The sequence below is a fragment of the Myotis brandtii genome, unplaced genomic scaffold (assembly GCF_000412655.1).
Source record: "Myotis brandtii unplaced genomic scaffold, ASM41265v1 scaffold308, whole genome shotgun sequence".
Classification (NCBI taxonomy): domain Eukaryota; kingdom Metazoa; phylum Chordata; class Mammalia; order Chiroptera; family Vespertilionidae; genus Myotis; species Myotis brandtii.
Window position 1 is genome coordinate 1,919,047 of NW_005361786.1, and position 16,262 is coordinate 1,935,308.

General features: G+C 41.9%; 1 protein-coding gene across 6 annotated transcripts in view; it reads right to left on the reverse strand.

The window, feature by feature from the left end:
- The window catches only part of CHD2 (chromodomain helicase DNA binding protein 2), a 69,881-nt gene that overhangs the window by 40,279 nt on the left and 13,340 nt on the right, over nt 1–16,262 (reverse strand). For 3 of the 6 annotated variants that reach the window (XM_014542636.1, XM_014542637.1, XM_014542633.1), the window contains 10 exons: nt 13,325–13,465; nt 12,721–12,854; nt 11,546–11,771; nt 10,484–10,584; nt 10,308–10,352; nt 9,612–9,790; nt 8,400–8,524; nt 5,968–6,184; nt 4,123–4,212; nt 2,826–3,016 (listed from right to left, as the gene is read on the reverse strand). In XM_014542636.1, coding sequence (XP_014398122.1) covers nt 2,826–3,016; nt 4,123–4,212; nt 5,968–6,184; nt 8,400–8,524; nt 9,612–9,790; nt 10,308–10,352; nt 10,484–10,584; nt 11,546–11,771; nt 12,721–12,854; nt 13,325–13,465 — 1,449 coding nt within the window. Of the gene's footprint in view, nt 1–2,825; nt 3,017–4,122; nt 4,213–5,967; nt 6,185–8,399; nt 8,525–9,611; nt 9,791–9,947; nt 9,993–10,307; nt 10,353–10,483; nt 10,585–11,545; nt 11,772–12,720; nt 12,855–13,324; nt 13,466–16,262 lie in introns of all 6 variants that reach the window. The other 3 variants (XM_014542634.1, XM_005869921.2, XM_014542635.1) reach the window with 1 other exon arrangement.

Sequence of the window (16,262 nt, forward strand, 5' to 3'; positions counted from 1 at the left end):
TCCCCCCTTTAAAAAAAACAATAAAAAATATTAAAAAAAAAAAAAAAAAAAGACAGCCATGCACACTGAGGAAAGGAAGTATAACTAGCTACCTTTACTTGAAGAAGATGAGACCTTGTACCTAGAGTGCGGAGAAGTCAGCAACAACAAAACAGTGGGAATAATCTTTACAAGTTCACAGGATACAAGATCGCTCTGTAAAACTCAATTCTCTGGTACACTTTCAAAATTAGATTAAAAAACACAATTCCACTCAAAATTAAAAGATGAGGAATAAAGTAGCAAAAGTATAAAGACTTATACACTGAAACTACTAAACACTGCAGAGAAAAATTACAGGTCTAAAGGAATGGAGGAAACTTGCCCTGACTATGGCTTAGGACAGTGATGGCGAACCTATGACACGCGGGTCAGAGGTGACACGCGAACTCATTTTTTTGGTTGATTTTTCTTTGTTAAATGGCATTTAAATATATAAAATAAATATCAAAAATAGAAGTCTTTGTTTTACTATGGTTGCAAATATCAAAAAATTTCTCTATGTGACACGGCACCAGAGTTAAGTTAGGGTTTTTCAAAATGCTGACACGCCGAGCTCAAAAGGTTTGCCATCACTGGCTTAGGAGGCTCAATATTGTTTAGATGATAATTCTCCCTAAATTGATAAATAAATTCAACACAATGCCTGTCAATAGTTCAGCTTCTTTCTTCTTTTCAGAAATTAATAAGCTGATCCTACAACATATACGGAAGTATAAACAATCTAGAATAGCCAAAATCATTCTGGAAAAGAACAAAGTTGGAACTTATAATCTTCCCCATTTTACCAAGTGGTATACAGCTAGTAATGAATGCAGAGTGTATCGGCATAAGGACAGAAATATGTACCAATGGAACAGAACTGAGAACCCAGAAACAGACCATTATGTATTTATGGCCTCAACTAATTGGCAACAAATTTGTCACCCAAACAATTTGTCACCCAAATTTGGGACCAGGACAATTTAATGAAGAAAGGATAATCTTTTCAGCAAATGGCACCAGAGCAATTTCCAAAAATCCCTCTGCAAAAATAAATGAACTTGGGCCCTCGCACTTAACACTTAAAACAAAAAGTAACTCAAAATGAAACAGGCCTAAATGTAAGAAATTCTAGAAAAAACAAGAAAAGCAAGTCTCTGTAACCTTGGGTTAGGCAAATGTCTCATTTTATGACAATCCATTTAAAAATGATAAATTATACTTCATCAAATTTAAAAACGCTTGCTCTTCAAAAGACAGCACTAAGAAAATGAAAAGACAAGCCATAGTAAGACAATGCATAATAAGAGAATAGCTCCTGAAAAACTAGGACAAAGGTGAATCTCAAAACTCTTATGCTAAGTGAAAGGAGCCAAAAATAGAAGGGCCATGTTAAGCTTCCATTCAAATGGAATTTCTAGAAAAGGTAAATCACTAGAGGTGAAAGCTGATTAGTGAAGCAGAGTGTTTGTATGAACAAGCAAGAGGGAACTTTTCTGGATGAAAAAAATATTCCAAAACTAGATTATCCTGATAATTGCACAACTCTACAAATTCATTAAAAAATAATTAATCGCATATTTACAATGGTACACTTTATGGTATGTACATTGTATCTCAAGAAGTTTTCAGAGCTATAACAACAAATGGGGGAAGGGACCATTTTCTATGTTGGACATTAGGCTATCCAAAAATGCCTTGATCAGTTTATGACAGGTACATAGTAGACACTCACATATTCTCTGAATTTGAATGACATGAGAGAATGACAAATAAATAGGGAAAAAAGAGGTGCCATATAGAAAACAAAACCGGGTAGGGATGCTAAGCATGTCTAACAGGCTACTCTAGGTCAGGTGGTCTGAGAAGACCTCTAAAAAGAAGTGGTCACATAAACCGAGGCAAGAATAGTAATCTTCTCTGAATTTGAATGACATGAGATGAATGACAAATAAATAGGAGAAAAAGAGGTGCCATATAGAAAACAAAACCAGGTAGGGATGCTAAGCATGTTTAACAGGCTACTCTAGGTCAGGTGGTCTGAGAAGACCTCTAAAAAGAAGTGGTCACATAAACCGAGGCAAGAATAGTATTGAAGAGGAGGAGGAAAAACATCCCAGACCCAAGGACTGGCAATGGCATGGCATGAGGAAGCAATAAAAAGATGGCTGGAATGGCTGGAGGAGAGTGAGTGAGTGGAGAAAGTGGTGCGCGATGAGTCAAAGTCAAGGTACTGAGAAGGGTCCTTCAAATCAGGCCGAGTTTAGCTTTCACTTTAAGTATCACCAACACCTCTGGATAAATTTAACTTTTATAAAATACGCACACCATCTCTCCCATAAAAACCTTCTTTAAAAGAGACATCCCACAAATTTTTTAGTAAGTTGGAGACCTGAAGAAGGCCTAAAGGTGATGCTTCTGTTAGCAGATCTTTGGACTTAAAGTATTTTTAATATTTGACAGGTTGTGGACCTTGTAGATGCCATTTCAATTTTACTGATAACCTGGTAACAATAGTGAGAAGTTCTCATGTTTCCTATCTACTAATTACTTCCCCAAAGCAAGTAACTGATTCAAATGTTTGATAAACAACGTGCTTTCTCCTCAACAGGCTGATTTCTGTGCCTTCGCTCATGTATGATGGAACATGTTAATATGTCTGTTCCTGCCTCAGTTAATGCCTTGCTTTCCCCAAAACATGCATGCCATCCATGTTCCCTAAGGTCTGTCTACTCAAAGGAGTTAAAAAGCATTGGCATTTCAGACATCCTAGCATGTTGGGAAATACACAGGAAGGAGCTTACTTCTCCGGCATAATAAAGTGCAGCAAGGACCAGAGCTCTTTGAGGGAGTTCTGAAGAGGGGTCCCCGTAATCAGGAGCCTATGGTTGGACTTGAAGTCAATCAGGGTTTTATACAATAAAGAGTCATCGTTCTTCAACCGATGGGCTTCATCCACTCCCAGGAAGGCCCAGTTAATACTGCCCAGCACAGTCTAAAGCAAAAACAAAACAGAACGAGCCACCAGGTCAGAAGGGAACCCACAAGGACTTGCAAGTGTTAATGATCTCTGTACAAAATACCGTCACGAAGGTAGGCACCAGTGATGGCGAACCTATGACACGCGTGTCAGAGGTGACACGCGAACTCATTTTTTTGGTTGATTTTTCTTTGTTAAATGGCATTTAAATATATAAAATAAATATAAAAAATATAAGTCTTTGTTTTACTATGGTTGCAAATATCAAAACATTTCTATATGTGACACGGCACCCGAGTTAAGTTAGGGTTTTTCAAAATGCTGACACGCCGAGCTCCAAAGGTTCGCCATCACTGGTACACACGGAAACATTGATTCTTCAGACTTAAGGGACAGGAGGACTCTTCTGTTTATTCTGCCGGTTGCCAGATGGATGTCTATTCAAAAGATCACATTCTCCCTCTAAAACCCATAAGGGGATCTCTTAGGCCAGGTACTGCTGCAAGCCCAGAAGCAAGAACCCAAAAACTGGCATGCTGGGCAAAAAACAAAAAACAGGGGATTTTGCTGTCTCTCTTTCATTAAGGTTCTTCTCTCCCTGTTCTCCAGCCCAACCCTCAAGCACAGAAACATCAAGAGCCACCAAACTGAACGTATTTATTTACACTGTCACCAATGGGATCACCTGCCACATACATTTCCTACTAAACTGTAGAAAGAAGGTAATTTAAAGAGCTTCCTTTTGCTGTCCCCCTCGGAGACCACCCGCATCACCTGTTCTGGAGAAATGTCTGCGCCATGAGGATGGCACCCAGGCCCAGTTCCCCATAATTGCCTAGAATCACAGGGGAGCTACGGGCCTCAATACCCCTTTGTCCTGTTTAATTCCATTGGACTAGGTGACCTAAGGTCCCCTTCAACCGTGAGTTTGGTTGTTTCTGTTGTTTTTTTAATAACCTTAATATTCATTGTGGATTTACTGGTTCATTTGTTTGCTTTTTTAAAGAAATAGAGAGAAAAAGAACATGGCAAGTGGGAAGTACACACCCTGATGCTGAAGTCTGATAACATTTGGACAAGTTACACTACAAAATTCAGCCTTTTAGTTACCAATTACACACCTTATCTTTTAAGAGGATCTCGTATGTTGTTATAAGTGCATTGAATTTGAGCCTTTTGGTCTGAGAATGAATCCATTCATATTCCCGTATCTATAAAAGAAAAGGGTAATTCAGATACAATTTCTACTTTTACCAGCCAGTCTTATGACAGATGCAACAAACATGCCCAATAAAAAAACTTGTAGAATTTAATAAATACCTTATACATTCTAAAATGACCTAATCGATAGACGTATAAAGTTAAGAGTTAGAATTAAAAGACCTATCACTGAACAGCCAAAACTTCACTGTCAGAATTCAAATAAATTGTCATTTCCCTTTGCCCCTGCAGCCCCAACACAACTGATCAAAAAAATGCATTTCATCAGCAATTTAACCCCCTAAATGAGAATTTTCTTAAGGAAATATAATCTGATTATTTTCTTGGGCAGGGCAATACTTTCATTAGCAAGTAAAACGAATCCCAGCCATTAATGAGGGAGATGTGGGCCCCAAGAAAAAGGAAAGGGAGGCTCACTTGTGAAAATGTAATTTAACCTGAATGAAAATGAAAATAACGTCTATGTGAAGGAACACAGAAGCTAACACGTTCACACTGAGGTGTGACTGGATGCCAGGCAGACAATGCCCATGACAAAGCTTCTGCAGTTGGTTGTCATGACAACGGGGCAAGGAGTACACGCAGGTGAGTACCACCACGTGGGAAGAAAGGCAACAAAGCTAAAGGAGAACTGAAGACTTCCCAGCGGACACAATTTTTCAGAGTCCTCCTTGTCTTCACTAGGGACTGCAGTGCTTAAAGCCATTTCGCATAATCCCGGAAGTTGTTTTTTCTTTTGTGATGGTTAAAAAAATAAATTCACAAAGCTAGAAACTACTGTATACTTTAGAAACTCGGAATGAGGGCAATGCAATCTGCCAGAGTTTCGGTTAGACAATGACAATAGGTGATAAAAATAAATTGGACTTAGCATGACAATATGTAACATCTCTCAAAGGGTTGTGGGTTCCTGATGGCTTGCTCTTATGGTAAGCAATCCCCCAGAAACAGTTACCATACAGGGGTGGAGGAGCAACGGTATGGGGCCAGACACATCTGTCCCAACCCCCTATTCTAGTTGGCATGGGGCCAGGGGTTCACCTCTCTGAGTCACCACCTTCATCGGTTGGAAAGAACAGGGTCTACTGTGGAGACTATCATGAGGATTACAGGCTGTGTACACAGAGCACCCGGCACAGGGCCCGGCACCTGCCAGGTGCTTGTAAAAACAGTTAATCACCAAGGAAAGATTTAAGTTTCTGACACTTAAGTCTGATAACAGGCAAAGCTCATGTCTGCTGACTTGGACCGGCCCATTGTCCTTTCCCCTTATTCCTTTCTTAGAAGTCATGCGTTTTCAATGACTTTTTTTTTTAATTTTTAATTTTTTTTCAAGGTCAGTTGCAACCTCACCATGTTAAAAGATTGGGAAACACATTCTAAGAACTCGATTATGTTCAGTAATAACTCTCTGCTCAAATAGCTAAAATAATATTGATATTCTACAAGGTATTAACTCCCTATAACCCTTCATAAATAAGGTGGTTGTACAAGTCCAGAGCACAGAGAGAAGAAAAATATAATTAATATTACAATCCAACGAAGAGATTCCCCTTCATGTACTTTCCTTAAATATACGCGTGTTTTGCAGAATATCTGGGTTGCATTTTTGTGATACAATATATCCCCCAATATCGGGGGCACAGCACAGAATCATAACTTTACCAAAAACTATAATGGCTTTAGGTCAATTCCCAAAATACATTTATAATACAGATTCTACCCCAATTCTTTTGTTTACACACCGTATTTCTGCTCATCAGGTCACCTATGTAAACCACTACGTTAATCTCTGGTGCCCAGATTTCAAACTCCCTCTGCCATGAGGTGAGGGTGGATAAAGGGACGACTATAAGAAAAGGGCCATACAGCTGGTGTTGGTGGAACAGGTAGGAGAGGAATGATATGGTCTGGATGGTCTTTCCCAGGCCCATTTCATCAGCAAGGATTACACTGTTGCTTCTGCAGGAAGAAGAAAAAAAAAAATTAGTTCACAAAAAAAAACGAAGAGCAAAGATGCCAACGCCTTATGCCACCCAGCAAAACACTTCAGTGTGAATCTCAACGGTATTTCCTCTCACCTGCAATTAAGTTTCCTACATAAGAAAGTGGAAGCTTGCCCTAACCGGTTTGGCTCAGTGGATAGAGCGTCGGCCTGCGGACTGAAAGGTCCCAGGTTCAATTCCGTCAAGGGCATGTACATGGTTGCGGGCACATCCCCAATAGGAGGTGTGCAGGAGGCAGCTCATCGATGTTTCTCTCTCATCGATGTTTCTAACTCTCCATCCCTCTCCCTTCCTCTCTGTAAAAAAATCAATAAAATATATATATTTAAAAAAAGAAAGAAAGTGGAAGCTACAAACAGAATAACAAGTGATCTAAGCATGATCAAGACTTGGATTAGGCCTAGCCGGTTTGGCTCAGTGGACAGAGCGTCAACCTGAGGACTGAAGGGTCCTGGGTTCAATTCCCGGTCAAGGGCATGTAGCTCAGCTGCAGGCTCAATCCCTGGCCCTGGTCAGGTAGCGTGCAGGAGGCAACCAATCGATGTGTGTTCTCTCACACCGATGTTCTCTCTCTCTCTCTCTCTCTCTCTCTCTCTCTCTCTCTCTCTCTCCCTCTCTCTCTCTCTCTCTCTGTCTTTCCCCCTCCCTTCCACTCTCTCTAAAAATCAATGGGAAAATATCCTCAGGTGAGGATTTAGAAAAAAAAGGGCTTGGATTACTACAAGAGCCTAGTCAGACTATATTCTTGACCTTGCATCTGGTTTTGTACCTCTATCCCCTATAACAGAGGAAGCAGGTGGACACAAGCACATGACCTTGGCTTCCAACACAGAAAGCAGGGCAGACTGGCTACCCCCACTGGAGAACTGGAGCCTGAGAGTCATGTGCCTTTGCTCGAATCACCCACCCAGGCCACTGCACGCCACCAGGTTGTTCAGCGCTATACACACTACTCGCCAGAACTGCATGCTGCCGTGCGTACAGCTTGATTTAAAGACACTACAGTCTACAGCTGGAGTAAGCTATAGATTTCTTTCTTTTTTTTGGTATTGTGGTTTCTTTTTTTAAAAATATATTTCATTGATTTCAGAGAGGAAGGGAGAGATCGAGACATCAATGATGAGAGAGAATCATTGACAAGCTGCCTTTTGCCTGCCCCACACTGGGGATCGAGACAACCTGGGCATGTGCCCTTGACCACAACTGAACCCAGGACCCTTCAGTCCACAGGCCAACGCTCTATCCACTGAGCCAAACTGGCTAGGGCCATTTCTGAATCTACTCTACACCTGAATCAGTACCTGGGAAAGGACTCAGGAATCTGCATTGTAACCAACACTTCTGCACATTCTGATGCAGGTGTCTTCCTGGGACCACACTTTGAGAAACGCTGCTTTAGCAGATGGGCTGGATTTCAACAGGATGTTTCTCTATCACATCAATATTTCTCTCCCCCCGCCCCCTTCTCCTCTCTCTCTAAAATCAATTTAAAAAATTAACCCTAACCGGTTTGGCTCAGTGGATAGAGCGTCAGCCTGCAGACTCAAGGGTCCCAGGTTCGATTCCAGTCAAGGGCATGTACCTTGGTTGCGGCCACATCCCCAGTAGGGGGTTTGCAGGAGGCAGCTGATCGATGTTTCTCTCTCATCGATGTTTCTAACTCTCTATCCCTCTCCCTTCCTCTCTGTAAAAAAAAAAAAAAAATTAAGTGTATCTTCGGGTGAGGATTAATCAAAGAAAAGTAAGACACTTGATTCACCAAGAAGAGATTGCAATTTTAATTTAGGGGGAAAGTACACAAAAGAACAAAGCAGAATATACTTGAGGAAGGGAGAAGGAGGCGGCCACACCTCTATACACCTGGGATACACCTATGTGACATACGGTTCATAAGTCATTTCCCTCATATTCCTCATGTTTCCTACTGGGAAGAAACAGGTTTAATTTTCACCAAACTCCTTCCCCCAGAATATCTTCCATCCAGTATTGGTTGGCTGCATGGATCTGAAAGGCTGGCTGTACTCTTGACTTCAGATTAACACGGTAGACTCCTCTCAATCACATAATTTTAAAATGTCTACACTGCACAGTACGAAGAAGTAATTCTCTGCCTCTAGCAATGAAGAAGCCAAAAACAGTAAAGAGAAGTTCGAACATCTTTGTCTACCTACTTGCACCAGGAATGAGCCAGCCAGTTGAGCCCTTCGAGCTGGTAGTCGCGGAGCTCCAGGTTCTCCCCTCCTAAATATGCCGGCTGTTTCTTTAAGGCCACAAACCGTGGTCTCTGCTTCAGGGCCTGAAAAAGAAAAGGAACCAAGCCCCGGGTCAGGAAAAACTTCCTTCCTGTTCCTACGCTAAAATGCTACTGGCCATGAGTTACGTGTTCAGCACCAAAGCGTCCAAATTCAAACTTCACATCGGAATCAGCAACCCAGCGCCACTTCTTTCATTGTGGTCCGTATTCCCAGAGGCACACAGCCTCCCGGGTGCCATAAACCTGCATGTCAACCTCTCAGAGACATAGCCCATGTCTTACATAAACTTTTATTACTAAAGAGCCAAGGACACCACTTTAGAATGAATTCCAATGAGGGAAATGATTGTATACAGCCAATCTAGCCAATAGAAAAGCTGATATACTTAGTATCTAACTTAAAATTGAGAGATGTTCCCCTTTTCATCACTCCTCTTTAAAGTGTTCAAATTAGCCCTAACTGGTTTGGCTCAGTGGATAGAGCGCCGGCCTGCGGACTGAAGGGTCCCAGGTTTGATTCTGGCCAAGGGCATGTACCTTGGTTGCGGGCACATCCCCAGTAGGGGGTGTGCAGGAGGCAGCTGATCCATGTTTCTAACTCTCTATCCCTCTCCCTTCCTCTCTGTAAAAAAAATCAATAAAATATATATAAAAAATAAAGTGTTCAAATGATTTCACCCTGGCCTGTGTGGCTCAGTTGGCTGAGTGTTGTCCTATGCACCAAAAGGTCAATGGTTCGATTCCTGGTCAAGGACACATACCCATGTTGCAGGCTCGATGCCCAGTGGGGGGCGTGCAGGAAGCAGCCCATCAATGTTTCTCTCTCTCCCCCCTCCCTTCTTTTCTCTCTAAAATCAATAAAAAGTATTTCAAGTATTCTCTACAATATCTCTAATTAGATGTATCTCATTCTATAAATTATAAGATTCAGCAAGTCAGCAAAGCCTTCTTCAACTCATCCTCTCCTCTTAATTTTCCTTTGGTGTGAAGGTTAATTCATCTTCTTTCATTTCCAAAATGGAAATGATCCTTTATTTTTGTAACAGTTTATCTTCCCAATAGCTCCGTGCCCAGTCCTTTGTATCGACACATCTTTCCCCTAAAACACCGAAGCCGGCCAGCACCGCACCTTGCACTCTCTCGTCGGGATGGTTTTGGAGTTGTTCCGGCTGTGGAAGCTGTCGATGCAGCCCTGGAATTTCTTTCCGATCAGGGCTTCGTCTTCCCAGCTGCACTCTGAGTAGGGCAGGCCCATCCATTTGCACAGATACTCGGGTTCATTCGAAGGTGCCGGCTTCCGACTGTGAGCTGTTTCACGTGTAAAAATGTACAGGTAAGCCACTGTCCCTTCCACGAGGGGACTGACATTATAACCAATGACACATCATGTGGCAAAACTGTGAACACTGCGAAACATCAACTGCTCAGAAATGCTGAACATTAACAAACAGGAGCAATTGCTTACCTGGAAAATCGGTTTGACCCAGTGTAGATTTGCTTGTCTTCATAGCTAAACAACGGACGGTAAGAGAGAGAGGTTATCACTACAATCAGCACTAGATAAATACATACATGCACACATGCATACATGCATACAGACATACATAAAGTAAGTTTCCATGCTCTTACCTATCACTCTTTCTACTATCTGATACTGTTTGTTCAGCTCTGAGGCCAGCTCCTGTTGGCAGTTGAAGTATTCCACATCTTCGGGAGAAACCTTCCCCAGCCTGGACAGAAGACGGACAGAAAAAGTACCCGCTCGTTAAATCTGGGGGATCCATACACACATGCTGAACATTAACAAACAGGAGCAATTGCTTACCTGGAAAATCGGTTTGACCCAGTGTAGATTTGCTTGTCTTCATAGCTAAACAATGGACGGTAAGAGAGAGAAGTTATCACTATAATCAGCACTAGATAAATACATACATACATGCATGTATACATGTATGCATGCATACATACATACATACATAAAGTAAGTTTCCATGCTCTTACCTATCACTCTTTCTACTATCTGATACTGTTTGTTCAGCTCTGAGGCCAGCTCCTGTTGGCAGTTGAAGTATTCCACATCTTCGGGAGAAACCTTCCCCAGCCTGGACAGAAGACGGACAGAAAAAGTACCCGCTCGTTAAATCTGGGGGATCCATACACACCTCTCAAAGCAAAGTCCAAAGGGAGAGAAGAAATCAGTCTTCACTTCCATCTTCCCCTTTAGTATCTAGTAACGAAGCCAGAGACTTTACAAAACACACACACTTTTAGAAAACACAACACCGTAGATGCCTCTCCGTGTGGCCGATTTATAAGAAACCTCAACATAACTATGTTGTGACAAATTCATGTAATTTCATGGGGTAAATTAATATATCTAAACAGACCAAGAGGATAAAACTGTCTTCCAGATTGAAAAGATGACATGCCTTTTTATTAACATATAATGGGCTTCAGGAGTGATTCAATGTGGCTTTTTTGAAAACGAGTTATTCTTAGCACCAAAGCTCATTAAAAGGACAACAGCAGCCACCTAAAATTAGATCTCACCATACTTTTGAGAATTTTAAATATATAAGCCACTTCTATCTTAACGACACATATTATTGTTTTTGACTCAAAGGAAGAATATGTGATTTAGTGAAGTAGCATATTTTGCATTGTAGTAAAACAGAAATTATAACTCATCTGGCCCAGCCGGTGTGGCTCAGAAGTTAAGTGTCGACCTATGAACCAGGAGGTTATAGGTTCGATTCCTGGTCAGGGCACATGCCCAGGTTGCGGGCTCGATCCCCTGTAAGGGGCTTGCAGGAGGCAGCAGATCAATGATTCTCTGTCATCATTGATGTTTCTATCTCTGTCTCCCTCTTCCTTCCTCTCTGACATCAATAAAAATGTTTTCTTAAAAATTTATAAAAACAAACGACAGGACTCATCTGTCCCTATTCGTAACACAAAGTAACCTGACCACATTACACAGACAGGTCTGATGTCCAGGTATATTGAACCTTCCTGTCCCTCGGGCTGCAAATGTATTTCTTTAACCCAGGATGGAAAATGTACCATTGCTTGATTTCATCCTCTTTCTTCTTGAAGTTCTCGAGTTTTTTCAGGCCTTTCACTTTCTGTTGCTGCAAGGACTCTTCGCTCTCCCACGTGCTGTGGATATAAGACCAACCCTTCCACTTGATGAGGTACTGGACTTCGCCTTCATCGCTCTCCGGGTCAAAGTCACCGCTTGGGTCTCCGTTGGCTTCAACCGCATACACTGTGGTAGACGCTCCAGTGGCTGCAAAAGGATTCAGTTTTAACACATTTTAGATAAAGTACATGAAACCAGACACTGAAAAGTTTCCCAAGTTCACAATTGTCTAAAGAGTCTATTTTCAGATGAAGCACCAAAATCCTTTGACTTGAAAGAAGCAGAAATTTGTAAGCAATACAGGATAAATGAGATCAAAAATTTCAAATGTTTTCAAAATGCAAACTCAATTTTTATACTTTAAAACATATCCCAAAACTTGCCAGTGAAGTCAAAGAAATCCTTGTGTCCAAATACAGTAAAAATAAAATAACAACACCCTTTTATTCTGGTCCCTACTAACTCAGAAAAGAAATCCATCCATCCAGGAATATGATGGAAAAGGTAAGAAACTATATGTATCTCTACCAGTTACCATCTACCCAAAGTTAACTGTTAACTCATAACTTCAAATGAGGTTGGATGAACAAAGACGACAGAAAAAAATTCATTAGGTGTTACCTTGACATTTCCTTTATAGCAAGATTACTTTAAAGAAATTGAGTTCTATCTCAATTTAAATATAAAACAATCTTCATTATCATCCAAATATGCATTTTACCAGTTTCATATTTTTCACAAGGAGATTCAGGAACTAAAAAGCATATTAGCTCAATGTTAATGAGCAAGAACCTCTGCTACATCACTGCTTTTTAAGACAGTAACACATCTTTATTAGCTTCATTTTAAAATCTCAAAAACACGTGAAATGCACCCCTCCATTCTCAGCTCTGACATAATGAAGATGGGGGTCAGAAAAACCCTATTTCAGGACAAATATGGGCATGGGCTGACATGCATCATTTCAGAGTTGAAATCCCTATTTCAGGACAGATATGGGCATGGGCTGACATGCATCATTTCAGAGTTGAAATATGTAAAATCTGGGTCTGACTGAGCAGATAAAAAAAGGAATTTGCTTGCCAAAGGCACGTACCTCCTTTCTTGCCCAGCCGTGAGTCTAAGACCTTTTCAATGGTTTCACTACTGTCCTGCTGGTCATCCACTCCTTCCCCAGTCATCTCAATGAGGTCATCTGAGTCGGTCTCGAAGTCATCATCTTCTTTATAGCTGCAGAGGCACAATGCGGAGTAAGTGAGAGACTCTAGCACACACCCAAACATCGTTCCTAAAAGGGGATGTTATGAAATGAAGGTAACAACATCACTAGCTACCTCGACAGGCCGTGAACTTGAGGCACGGAATAAGTAAGAGACTCTAGCACACACCCAAACATCGTTCCTAAAAAGGGATGTTATGAAATGAAGGTCACATCACTAGCTACCTCGACAGGCCGTGAACTTGAGGCAGCTGTCTTGATAGGAATGAAGGCTTGAAATGAGCTACTGCTACTTATTCCATATTCCCGTTGGCCAACGCCATTCTCTTTGCACCCACACAGACCAGATTTCCAAATACCTCCACGGGACACAGGTCAGTATTTCTGCCCACCAGATGCATCATCAGGGGCTGAGAACCAAGTGCAAGCCCATCAAACGATCGCCCTCACACTAAGGAAAAACTTCCGGGGCATGACCTACCTCACATTTTTGGCCGCTCTGCGACGAGTCTGCCTTTTGGGAGCTTCATCGTCTTCATCATCGTCATCAGACGACTCTTGCTTTTTTTTCTTTCCACGCTGAGCTTTCGGCTGCTTTTTAACACGAGGTTTGGGCACTGTTCTGGAATGAGAAGATAAAAAAAAAAAATGGCAGTTTTACTCTATCGTTTGGTGTTTACGTCAAATCTGTATCATTCTTTTTCCCAGGGCAGGGGGACACTCGTAGGCTTAACCAGGGGAATGTTAGAAATGTATGTTCCTGGGTCCCCTTTTCCCTGAGATTCTAATTCACTGGAAATCTGCATCTTCCGCATGGACATGAAGCTAATGCTAACAGTCCGCCAGCATTTACAGGAGACACAGTGGGTTCTGAGGCAAAAGGTCCGCCACTGACCCTCAGGATCACCTGATATAAAAATACACACACAGCGCGTTGCTGGTGGCATCTCTTTGGTGGGCAATTTGGAAATATCTCCCAAACTGACTAATATAACAATTTTACTTCTGGGAATTGATCTTACAGATATAGACACCGGCCCAGGCATATTAAGGTATTCACCGGAGTATTATTTGCAATTACAAAAGATTAGAAACACTCTAAGTGTCCATCAACTGGGAACCAGTTCAATAAATAAGATACTATGGAGCCATTAAGAAAAGGGGGGGGGGGTTTCCATGTACTGATACAGAAAGATTGCCAAGATCATGAAAAAAAAATATAAAAGATGCATGGAATGTATTATCTGTATAAATGGAAAAAGAGTAAGAAGTAACTACACATTTATTTTTCTTATATGTGCACAGAATGTACTAGAAGGCCACCTGGGAGACTAACCTGCACAGACCAATGGAACAGACTGAGGATATGCCCTGTGCTGACTCCCACCCATGGCCAGGACTGAGCGCCATAACCCGGGAGCTCACACAAGGAAATCCCCAAAAACCGCTCTATCGGTGGTAAAAAGGTGAAAGGAGAAAATGGAGGATGAAAACTCGTAATCACATCTATCTCTTTCTCTCTGGCCTGCCATAACCAATGCTACACAGAGGATTCAAGACCCAGGATTCAATAAATGATGGATAAAATCTTGAAGACGAAACTGGAGTGCCATCCCAATCCTGAGCTTAACTCGGATGAAAGGGGACACACCTCAGTTGATGAATTCCGCTGAGGGGGTGGGGGTTGGGGTGGGGGACAAGTCCTGTGTCCTAAGCCAGGGGTAGGCAAACATTCTGCTGTAAAACTGCCAGAGGGGCCGAAACCGGTTTGGCTCAGTGGATAGAGCGTCGGCCTGCGGACTGAAAGGTCCCAGGTTCGATCCCGGTCAAGGGCATGTGCCTGGGTTGCGGGCACATCCCCCGTAGGAGATGTGCAGGAGGCAGCTGATCGATGGTTCTCTCTCATCGATGTTTCTAACTCTCTATCTCTCCCCCTTTCTCTCTGTAAAAAATCAATAAAATATATTTAAAAAAAAAAAAAACAGCCAGAGGGTGTGAAGATTTTGGGTTTTACCAGACAAGAGACAAAACTGAGGCCACCTCATAGGTACTTACATAGCGAGAGAAAATAAATTTTCATGGATTTTTGAGTGTCAAAACTGAAAATAAAGTAATCATCGAGTATATTTTTTGTGATACATATCGACTAAGGAGAAGAACAGCACTATTTTTTAAGGGATAACATGTCACTGAATTGAAATTCAAACTTAGTGTTCCCTATTGTCAAACTACCAGTGTTCATCTATAAAGCTATACTGAGCCGGCGGGCCGTAGGTATTTTTGAGTGACAAAATTGAAAATAAAGTAATCATCATTGAGTATATTTTTTGTGATACATATTGACTAAGGAGAAGAACAGCACTTTTTTAAGGGATAACATGTCACTGAACTGGAATTCAAACTTAGTGTTGCCTATTGTCAAACTACCAATGTTCATCTATAAAGCTATACTGAGCCGGCGGGCCGTACAAAATGAGGTGGGGAGTGGGATCTGGCCCCAAAGCAATCGCCTGCCAACCCCATCCTACACCACAGCGCAAGGTCGTTAAGTTTCCCGGGGCCCCTCTGCCTCCCGCCTTCCTTCACCCTCGCCAGTATCGTATGATGCCATCCATCTGATCAAGAAGGACCACTTTCCCGCCACTCGGCCTACTTCCTTCTCCGACAATTAGATTCTCTGTTTAATGTTACATAGATTATATGAACAAGGTAATAAACAGCGAAGAATGCTTTCAACCAGTCAGTGTTAGAAACTTAAGAGTTAGTTTCCTCAAAAAGGAGGCTTTTAAACTTTTTTAAAAATATGTTTTTAGCCCTAGCCAGTTTGGCTCAGTGGATAATGCATCGGCCTGCGGACTAAAGGGTCCCAGGTTCAATTCCGGTCAAGGGCACATGCCTCGGTTGCAGGCTCCTCCCTGGCCCCGGCCCTGGTCGGGATGCGTGCAGGAGGCAACCAATCGATGTTTTTCTCTCACATCGATATTTCTCTCTGTCTTTCCCTCTCTCTTCTACTCTCTCGAAAATCAACGAAAAAATATCCTCGGGTAAGGATTTAAAATAAATAAATAAAAATAAAGTGGCTGCACCATTTAAAAAAATTAAAAAGTGGTACATTATTATACAATATGTTTTTATTGATTTTAGAGAGAAAGGAAGAGAGAAGAGGAAAGCGATAAAAACATCAATGGTAAGAAAGAATCATTGATGGGCTGCCTCCTGCATGCCCCCTACTGGGGATGGAGCCCAAAACCCAGGCACGTGCCTTGACTGCGAATGGAACCGTGACCTCGTGGTAGACGCTCAACCAATGAGCCAGTCCATCTGGGCCAGTGGTCGGCAAACTGCGGCTCAGCAAACTGTGGCTCGCGAGCCACTTGCGGCTCTTTGGCCCCTTGAGTGTGGCTCTTCCACAAAATACC